The sequence below is a fragment of the Zeus faber genome (assembly GCF_960531495.2).
Source record: "Zeus faber genome assembly, chromosome: 3".
NCBI classification, from domain to species: domain Eukaryota; kingdom Metazoa; phylum Chordata; class Actinopteri; order Zeiformes; family Zeidae; genus Zeus; species Zeus faber.
In genome coordinates, this window is record NC_137190.1 from 17364533 (window position 1) to 17374874 (window position 10342).

Below are 10342 nucleotides of genomic sequence, written 5' to 3' on the forward strand. Positions count from 1 at the left end.
GACGGCGTAAAATCGGCCCGTGTGTGTGTGCGCGCGTGTGTGTGCGTGCGTGTGTGTGTGTGCGTGGATTTTTTTTTTTTTTTTTTTTAATCATTTTTTTATTTTTTTTTATACATAGTTTTTTTTTTTTTAATAGTTTATTTTTTTTTAAAACGTTGTTCACGCTGGCCCACGTCCTGCCCGGTGTGACAGCCCCGGCGCACCCCGCCTGGAGGAGCAGCAAGAGGATGGCATCAGAGCTGGCACTGAGCGGCTCCGACCTGCCCACCGGTCCCCTGGCCATGGAATATGTTAATGACTTCGATCTGATGAAGTTTGAAGTGAAGAAGGAGCCGCCGGAGCCCGACCGCAGCATCAGCCAGTGCAGCCGCCTGATCGCCGGGGGATCCCTGTCTTCCACCCCGATGAGCACGCCGTGCAGCTCGGTTCCCCCTTCCCCGAGCTTCTCGGCGCCCAGTCCGGGCTCGGGCAGCGAGCAGAAGGCGCACCTGGAGGATTTCTACTGGATGTCCGGCTACCAGCAGCAGCAGCAGCTCAATCCAGAGGCGCTGGGCTTCAGCCCGGAGGACGCGGTCGAGGCGCTGATCAACAGCACCCACCAGCTCCAGACCTTCGACGGCTATGCCAGGGGACAGCCGTTCGCCGGCGGAGCCGGGGCGGGAGGCGCCATGGCCGGGGAGGAGATGGGCTCCGCCGCCGCGGTGGTGTCCGCGGTCATCGCCGCCGCCGCAGCCCAGAACGGGGGTCCGCACCACCACCACCACCACCACAGCCACCACCACAGCCACCAGACGCCCGGGGTCCAGTCCAGCAACGGCTCCGGCGCCAACCACCCGCACATGCACCTGGACGACCGGTTTTCGGACGATCAGCTGGTGACCATGTCGGTGCGGGAGCTGAACCGGCAGCTCCGCGGGGTCAGCAAGGAGGAGGTGATCCGGCTGAAGCAGAAGAGGAGGACCCTGAAGAATCGGGGCTACGCGCAGTCCTGCCGCTACAAGCGGGTCCAGCAGCGGCACGTCCTGGAGGGCGAGAAGAGCCAGCTGATCCAGCAGGTGGACCACCTCAAGCAGGAGATCTCCAGGCTGGTCCGGGAGAGGGACGCCTACAAGGAGAAGTACGAGAAGCTGGTGAGCAGCGGCTTCCGAGAAAACGGATCCAGCAGCGACAACAACCCCTCGTCCCCGGAGTTTTTCATGTGAGTTCTCCGCATTATCCTGAGAAACGCAGAGAATATCCGCATCTCGACAGTTACTCAACCCCGTGTTTTGCCTCCCCCCCCCACCCCAAAAAAAAAAAGTTTTCATTAAGGAAACTTTTTTTGTCCGTGCGTCTGCGTCCTAGAACCACGCGAGAAGTAATTTTGACAATTTGGGATTTTTATTTTTATTTTTATTTTATACTTGTGGAAAAAGGAAAGAAAAAAAAAGGTTGGCTCTTTTTTTATGTTTTATTTTTGTATAGTTTGTCATCTGTGTTTTGTTGCTTTTTGTCATTTTGTTTCATTTCGGTGTCGAAACCTTCATCCGCTTTTTATGCTTTACCTATATGATGCATCATAACCTGTAAGTTAAGACCTTTTTTTTTTATTTTACTTTCCAGCGTAGTTCATTTGAAGTGCAGTGTTTTTTTTTTATTTTTATTTTTAAAGTAAACTATGATTTATCTCGGAGTTGATCCAACTTTAGATGTGGAATCCAAGCACCGGTACACATCTGAAGTCGATCAGCTGTAACTTTTTCAATATTTCTCCTTTGAAAGAAGCTGCATCCATCTACAATGTGTTATTCCTCTTTTCCTCTTTTTTTTCCTTTTTTTGTTGTCTGCCAAACCTGGGAGGACTGTCGAGCCTATAACCATTTCACCACCTCATCTCATGCTTCTGCTTGCTGTTGTGTTGAGCAACGACAACAACAACAACAACAGCAACAACAACAACAACAAAAAGACTAAAATAATGAACCTTTGTTTTATTTTTATTTTTTAAGGGACTCGTGTTGTTGAACTGCCCTGCATGCTGGACATGTAGGTTTTCCTCTTTTTTTTTCTGTTGGTGCTTGATGGAAGATGCGTACCTTTTGTCGGATGACTCCTCCAGCATGGCATTCATTCTTCATTTATGGCCGGACCCGCCTCACCCCACCCACACCTCCACCTCCACCCCCCCCCCCCCACCCTGCATACAGTGCGTTCGAGCTGCGTTGGGGTGCACCATCAGCTGCCTCCATCGCACAGTGAGTGATCGGAGGTTGAAGGAGAAAAAGGACTCAGCACAAGGAATCACATTTAAAAAAAAAACGAAACTATCTGTTGCTCAAAGCGCACTGTTAATTTAAATGATACTCCAGACTTGTGCATATGACAACTTTGGAATGAATCTGTAAGGGTAATTTAAGTGCAACTTTATATATATATATATATATATATATATATATATATATATATATATATATATATATATATATATATATATATATATATAAATATATATATATATACATATGTTAATAAATGGTAACATTTAAGTTGTTTAAGGGTGATGAATGAGCGTGTGATGATAAATAAGGGGCTTCCTACAGCACAAACCTTTGTTCTGGTATTTGTTTGGGGGGCGGGGGGGGGGGGGGGGGCATTGAAATTGGCATCGATTTCAATGACGAACTGCTTTTTATTGGTATTTGCCAAACTTTTTTTTTCTTTTTTTACATAAAGCTAAGTGTTTTAAAGGAGAATAAATTCCCATAAATGGATTCAAAGTACAAGCAAAAATGTTTTTTGTTTTTTTTTAACTATTTGGGTTTAAATGCACTAAAATGTCTGCCTGCAACGATGAATGATGAATTTAATTGAATAGTCCAGCGTTTGGCATTTCGTCGTATCGTTTTGGTGTGTGTGTGTGTGTGTGTGCGTGTGTTTGTGTGTGTGTGTGTGTGTGTGTGTGCGTGTGTGTGTGTGTGTGTGTGCGTGTGTGTGTGTGTGTGTGTGTGTGTGTGGAGTCAGGAAAACTAATTGTTTTGTTGTTATGCGAGCTCAATATTTACAAAGCAATAACATTATTATTATTATTATTTTTATTATTATTATTATTATTAGCATTATTATTATTAATAATAATGTCTGGACATTACGGTCAGGGACCCGCACCCTGCTTGTACAAAATGAGGGAGTACAATTCACGAATAAAATCTTTAAAATGTTAATCTTTCCTCTGATATAAAAAAATATATAAATATAAATATATATACATTTTGCTGTGCAAAATTATTTCACTCCACTAACCATATGTAATATTCATATGTGTTCGTTTTTTGTTTTTTTTTCATTTCATACAATTAAATGATATGCAATAAATGCAAGTAAATGTCTTCAACACGTTTCTAAGTTTTCTTAATTTCATCAGTTTTGTTTGGCAGTGTGTCGGAGCATGGGGGTGTTTACTGAAACACTGTGGTCTCTTCATATGATTAGTTTGATATCTGAGTTTGTTTATACGCACCGACTTATTTGCGTGTTTATGTGACAGCTTTTTTTTTTTTTTTTTTTTTTTTTTTTTACCAAAAACAAAACAATGCTTCCTTCCAAATGCTATCCTTAATCCTATATTGATAGTGACAAAAAGATGCACACAACGACATCCAACAACTTAAAAAACACACATCTTAAATTATAATGATTTAACAATGTAAATTGCAGAATCAGTTTCCTTTCCCCTCACAGTCACAGAGTGTCTACATGTATACAGAGAAAGGCGTGTGTGTCGTTGAGAATTTAGATTGATTTTCCCCCACGCGTTTTATTTCAGTCAAACCTCCATGACTCACATCTCAACTTCACAGAGGTCCCGTCCAAGCTGAAGCTGCTTCTTCCCCACGTGCGTTCTGTGTTGCATGCAGTATGGCTGCACTGCTCATTATGCATGCAGAGGATAAACTGACATCTGTTCCCACAACGTGCCTGGACACCCCGCGCTCCCCTGCGCGCGCGTGTGTGTGTGTGTGTGTGTGTGTGTGTGTGTGTGTGTGTGTGGATGGATGAATTTATGGATTGTATTGTGTGTGTTTGTGTGTGTGCATGGATGGATGGATTTATGGAATGTGTGTGTGTGTTGTAAAATGGTAAAATTCATGTACAATTATTGTATGGTGTGTGTGTCTGTGTGTGTCTGCGTGTGCGTGTGTGTGTGTGTGTGTGTGTGTGTGAACATCTTTATTCAGATTTTTATTTTTATTTTTACGAGACACTTTATCGGCATATTTTTGTGTATGAGTTCAGCCTTTCATGCAGCGTTACACAACGATATCCTCTTTGTTTGCTCTTACAGAGCGGATGCATTTTGGGGACATCATCCATGTCAGGCGTGTGTGTGTGTGTGTGTGTGTGTTTGTGTGTGTATGTGTGTGGGTAATAAGTCAGTGTTGAGTTTGTCTTACTTTTTTTTCATCATTTCTCCATCACTGTGAACCTGTCTGTGTCATCTGCTACACACACACACACACACACACACACACACACACACACACACACACACACACACACACACACAGTAAATACATGAAGTTGTGTAGTTCTGGGACAACGCAACGTCCGGTGGGCTCATGTTACAGTGTTCGATAAGACAAGTGTTTTATGAAACAAAAAGAGGAAAAAAAAATGAAATCCCAAACAAATGCCCCTTTTTAGGACAGAGTTATTTACTGTTTTGAGTCAATGAAGTTTCATGTATTTTCTTTTTTAAATTTAATTTTAGAGTTCGGGCTTCACTGACAGATATACAGGAAGTAAAGGGCATCATACCACATAGAGAGAAGTTACTGTACGCTTAAATGAAAATGCTTCATTCCAACTTCCTGTTTGGTGAGATAGTTGTGGCTGTGTGGGCTGAGGTGTGATTTTGTTATAATTATTTTTCCAGAAGTGTGTTCCAGAGAGGGGCCTCTAGAGACAGTACTGGCAGCTGGGGACAAATTTCATCATTTTTTGTGAGTGATGAATCGGGGTACCCCAGCAATGTGCAGATGATGAATAGTGTGTGCGGGTGTGCGTGTGTGTGTGTGTGTGTGTGTGTGTCTTTTTTCCTCATCTTTTTCTTTTTCTTTTTCTAAATCTCCTTGTCTTTGGAGACAAAATAGCTTGATGTTGAGCCCATTTTCATAGATAAGGGAACATACACAAACACACACACACACACACACACACACACACACACACACACACACACACACACACACACACACACACACACACACACACACACACACACACACACACACACACACACTCCACCTCCTCAACATCCATACTCATAGTTTCCTTTACATGTTATCATTATATTTATATATTTTCCTCACTTTCTGACCAGTCCAGTCACCTTTGGAATGAATCAAACACTATGAGGGTGAAGAGAGACAGAAGCTCGGCGTTGCATCCACTGAGCTCAGAGGTTATCAATATCATAAAGAGAGGGTAATAAATACTGTATATCTGGATAATAAATAAAGCAGGATGGAGCTGCTGACAGGTCGCACAATACACAGCGACTAAAAACGGACTCACACGGCTCGAAGGAAGTGGATATGCTGCTGTTTGAAGTACATCTCTGCATCTGTTCACTCAGTGTGTGTGTGTGCGCGTGTGTGTGCGCGTGTGTGTGCGCGTGTGTGTGCGCATGTGTGTGTGTGTGTGTGTGTTTTTCCTGTTTTGGAGGTCTAGGCTAGAGGTCAGAAGTGAGAGAGCACATGAGAGTAACCCCTTAGCCTCGGGGAGCTCACGGCTCATTTCCTCACAAAACCGCTGCACGACGTGCACGTGCACGGCCCGTCGTGCACATGAGAATGCACGAGAGCGCACGAGAGCCGTCCATTTCCTCTGCATCTTCACAGTCATATAAATTGTTTTTTACAAAGAAATATCGTTTGTATGAGTCGGGGCCATTGAGCTCCATTCTGAACAGGATCGCTTGTTTTTGAAACAATGTGGATACACTGGTAGAACAATGAAAAAAAACACCCCAAAATGTAACTATGTAAATAACAAACCTCACTACTTTTGGATATTATTCCTCTCATATTGTTTAATACTGCTACTGCATCACCTCGTTTGTTATTGTTTTTTGTTTAATTACTTTCATCCATTTATCACGTCGATCAAAATATTTAACTTTGCCAACTTATCAATATATATTTAATATATTTGCCAGATAGTCTATAATACGCCTATGACTATTAATACAACTATTTAAAAAAAATCTACAGTAGTTTGACGGAAATTGAGTGAGTCATCAGAGGGCGGAGCTACAGGGAAAACTACCTCTTTCATTTGGAGGACATTTAGACATGTTCATTTTTTTTTTATATATTGTTTATTTAAATGATTACATTTTTTATTATTATTATTATTATTATTATTATTATTATTATTATTATTATTATTTTTGGACCTGTGCTGTCAGCATGCTGTGCATACAACACAGAGTATTTATATGCTATTGCATCTAGGACAGAGTTAGGCTGCAAGTGGAGCTCAGCTCCTCAACCTGCAATGCAACTCTTTATTCATTCTTAAATCATCAAGAACTGCTGCAACAACTCTGTCCTGTGGACGACCTGCAGGATGACAAGAGCACAGTTGTTTGTTAAACAGAAGCGCCACCAACCCAACATGTACATGCTAAAAACAACCATAGAAACGTCAGATGACATGTGCCGACAAAACAGAGTTTATTAAGTCCAAGAAAACTGGAACAGCGATTCGACTGATCCGCAAATCTATTGTTTATTTTTGATGACCATTTATTGCTAACTTAGTTCGTCCAAAGGGACAACCTACATTTACGTGCAGGCCCACATTTGGCCCCCGGGGCCGCCAGTTAAGCAAACAGCCCCGATATAATCCAAAACATGAAGTAGACAATAGCTGTGTGTGTTTCCAGTCAAGATCTGTCTGTTTGGTTCAGTGTTAAATGAAAATGATGTGCTGTTGTGTTAAATGTATGTTTTTCGAGGCAGCAAATTCATTTCAAAGTGGCTTCAATTAGGTTATTGGAGGTTTTTAAAGCCTCAGTAAGGTGGTCGGATGATTGTCCTCGTTTCAGAAAGCCACCAGAAGCCGTGTGTGTTTGCGGGCTGAACCCAAACGAGCGCGATAACGTGTCGGAAAAAAGCGGCGACCGGCTTCATTTCTTTTGCTTCGCGTTTTTTTGAATTTATTTTCGTTTGCCGCTCGTTCGTTTCACCAGCACGTAAACTGCGGAGCAGGAAGCTGTGGGCTGGCGGGGTCTCTCTCTGGGGTGGAAGAAAGGGTAAATAGAATCCGAAAGGCCGAAAATATACGGAAGGTTATAGATTCTGAAACAGTTTTTTTTTTTGTTTTTTTCCTTCTCCGTTTTATACACACGGCGGATACGCTTCTGCGAACCTTTGAGATGGCGTGAGATAAAGACGAGGAAAAAGTTTGCTCACCTCTATCTCACGCTGTCTCAAAGGGTTTTTTTTTAATTTATTTTTTATTTCTTTATGACTCGTTCAACCAAAGTATTGTCACATCAAAATGAAACAAGCGCGCACAGAAGCTGAAAGGCAGATTGCACAGTGAGTGCACGTCGTCCGGGGCGCACGAGGCAATGACAGGCACTGGCATAGTGGTGTTTACGTTTATTGCAACCACAATTTACTCCACGGGCAGTTGTCTTGTTTTTATTTTAGGCTCACGTTCAGCGTGTGACGAGAACATTACTCTGAGCATGAGTAATTAATCGTCTTCATCGAAACCTCAGCTGTGTGATGTGAAGTTTCCCTTCACCCATCAAACATCTGCAAAGTCATAACCCAGTGAGATCACCTGCGTTTTATCTTCAACATATCTCAGTTTAAGCCTTTGGTTATATACAGATATTTTTAAGACGCGGTTTGAAATATCTTCCCTTTTTATTGTATTTATGTGTTAATTAATTAATTTGTTTATTAATTTATTAATGTATTTATTTATTTATTTATTTATGTATTTATTTATTTATTTGTGCATATTTTTCAGAGTTAATAAAACATCTGTCACTTAGGGGCATTTCAAAGTGCGTTAAATCGGTCTTAATGAAGGGTACAAGAACAGGAGACGAAAAGGAGAGCGACGGGAGAGGAACCGTCGAAGAATAGGATTGGAACAGCAGAGGAACCGAAGAAACAGGAGGGCAGCAGGGGAGGAACGGCAGACGCGCACGAGAGAACGGCAGAGGCACAGCAAAAGGACGAGCAGAGGAAGAGTAGAGGAGCAGGACAGGAAGAGGGGGGGAACAGCCGAGGAACGGTAGAGGAACGGTAGAAACAGAAGAGCAGCAGGGGAGGAGCAGCAGAGGAGCCGTACGGGAACGGTTGAGGAGCGGCAGAGGAGCAGTGGTTGGGGATCTTCATATACATCAAACTTTGCCACACGTTGAAAGCAAACCCGAATCCGTGACTTTACGCTGTATCTGAGAATCATCACGTTTGAAAAGAACATCTGGGCTGAATTACGACATTTTCTGTTCAGAGTGGTTCTTTGGAGACCTGGCTGCAGGTTGTGTTCATGAATGTCATGAGCTGCTCGGCTGATTTTATACGTCTGCACATGGGCCCAAAAGGGACCAGAACAGGACTAAAACCCAACGCCCACGCTGCTCCCAGCGGCCTTGTACAACGTAGAGCTGCTCGCTGCTTTTCAACGTGCTCCACACCTCCCTCCTCAAAAAAGTCTTAACAAAAACAAAAAACCTTTTCCTGCCCTCAAATAAATCTCCGTTTCATCATCACTTATCAGTCCAGGCTAGAGGTTGGTTTTGGGCTGGTCGCTCCACACTTCTCCACCGCTGCCCTCCTGCAGTTTCTGTACGTCGCTGTAAAGCTGAGTTATGTGGCATTTATTTGAGAGGCCAATAATTTAGGATTTTCCTCCGCAGTGAAAAGTATTTTCATTATACGCGGTTTAAAATGACCGTGTGTGTGTGTGTGTGTGTGTGTATGAGTCCGCTTGGCCTTAGAGCTCGGACCCTTTGTTTTGTTTGCTTGTATATTGTATTGGAATTTATTATTTGACGCTTTTTTTTATTCCATTTTTTTATTTATGCGTTAATTTTTCAAGGTTGATATAGTTTGACCACGTTCCTTTATTTGTGTGTGTGTGCGTGTGTTTGTGTGCGCGCGTGTGTGTGTGTGTGTGTGTGTTTGTGTGTGATTGTGTACATACTGCAGGGACGAAATGGAGATCTGTGTCTGGTGTGTGTGTGTGTGTGTGTGTGTGTGTGTGTGTGTGTGTGTGTGTGTGTGTGTGTGTGTGTGTGTGTGTGTGTGTGCGTGTGTGTGTGTGTGTGTGCGTGTGTGTGTGTGTGTGTGTGTGTGTGTAATATGCTCCAGTGAAACAACTGTAATGAAGGACTCCACCGTCTCTTTTGTTATGATGTGCTCTGTTTATCAAGACGCACTTTGGCATCTCTCTCTCTCTCTCTCTCTCTCTGTCTCTCTCTCTGTCTCTCTCTCTGTCTCTCTCTCTCTCTCTGACTCTCTCATTATTTTTAAACATCATATAATTTTAAATGCACCCATTAGCAGATAAAAAGGACTTGTGTTGTGCTGTTTCTACATGTTCTGTCGTTACGGCGTCCCGCTCTGGTGTGATTAGGACGCTGCGTCGCTTCACATCCTGTCTATTTACATGCAAATTATATTTCCTTCTGCATCAAACACTCCGCGTTCCTCCCTCACATCAAATGGAACGGCCCGTCACCAAGCAAGACAGACCGAGTGAGAAATAATCTAACTTGAAATGGATCTGGTGAGGGGGGTGTTTGTCAAAGATTTTTCAAAAGACAAAAAGGATCATTTTGTAAAATAAAATGTTATCTGTGTTTCTAGGTCCTCCAGAAAATTTCTCCATCTGTGATGTCAAATCCCCACTCGTCCATGCTGATGGATTTTGGAGGTAATTTACACAATATATTTTGTCTTTATTATTATTATTATTATTATTATTATTATTATTATTATTATTATTATTGTTATTATATTGTAGAATGTTAATTTTATTAATTAATAAGCAATGTGATACAATTGTCATGTCCTCATAACGCATGGCGCTATCTACCATCTGCTGGATTTGATTGATTTGGTTACTGGGTCTGGTTAGTTTTCTGCTCAAGCCTGAACGTGGTGTTCTTTCTTTGAACCTACTGTATATCTCTTTGTCTGTCTATCTGCACCAATATGATTTATCAACGTAGAAACTGACCTTGTCCCTCCGTGCAATGACACAACAAAGCACTTCTCTAGATGTAAAGCCCTTGATGTGGGCTGTACCTGAGCTAAGGGGGATGGCCCCG

At 42.5% G+C, this 10342-nt stretch overlaps 1 protein-coding gene across 1 annotated transcript; it reads left to right on the forward strand.

The window, feature by feature from the left end:
- Positions 1-221: 221 nt before the first annotated feature.
- Positions 222-9914, forward strand: mafa (MAF bZIP transcription factor a). The gene is made up of 2 exons (XM_079997394.1): positions 222-1198; positions 9879-9914. Exons 1-2 carry the CDS (start codon positions 228-230, stop codon positions 9904-9906), a joined length of 999 nt encoding a protein of 332 aa, XP_079853520.1. The 5' UTR covers positions 222-227; the 3' UTR covers positions 9907-9914.
- The last annotated feature ends 428 nt before the right edge of the window (positions 9915-10342 follow it).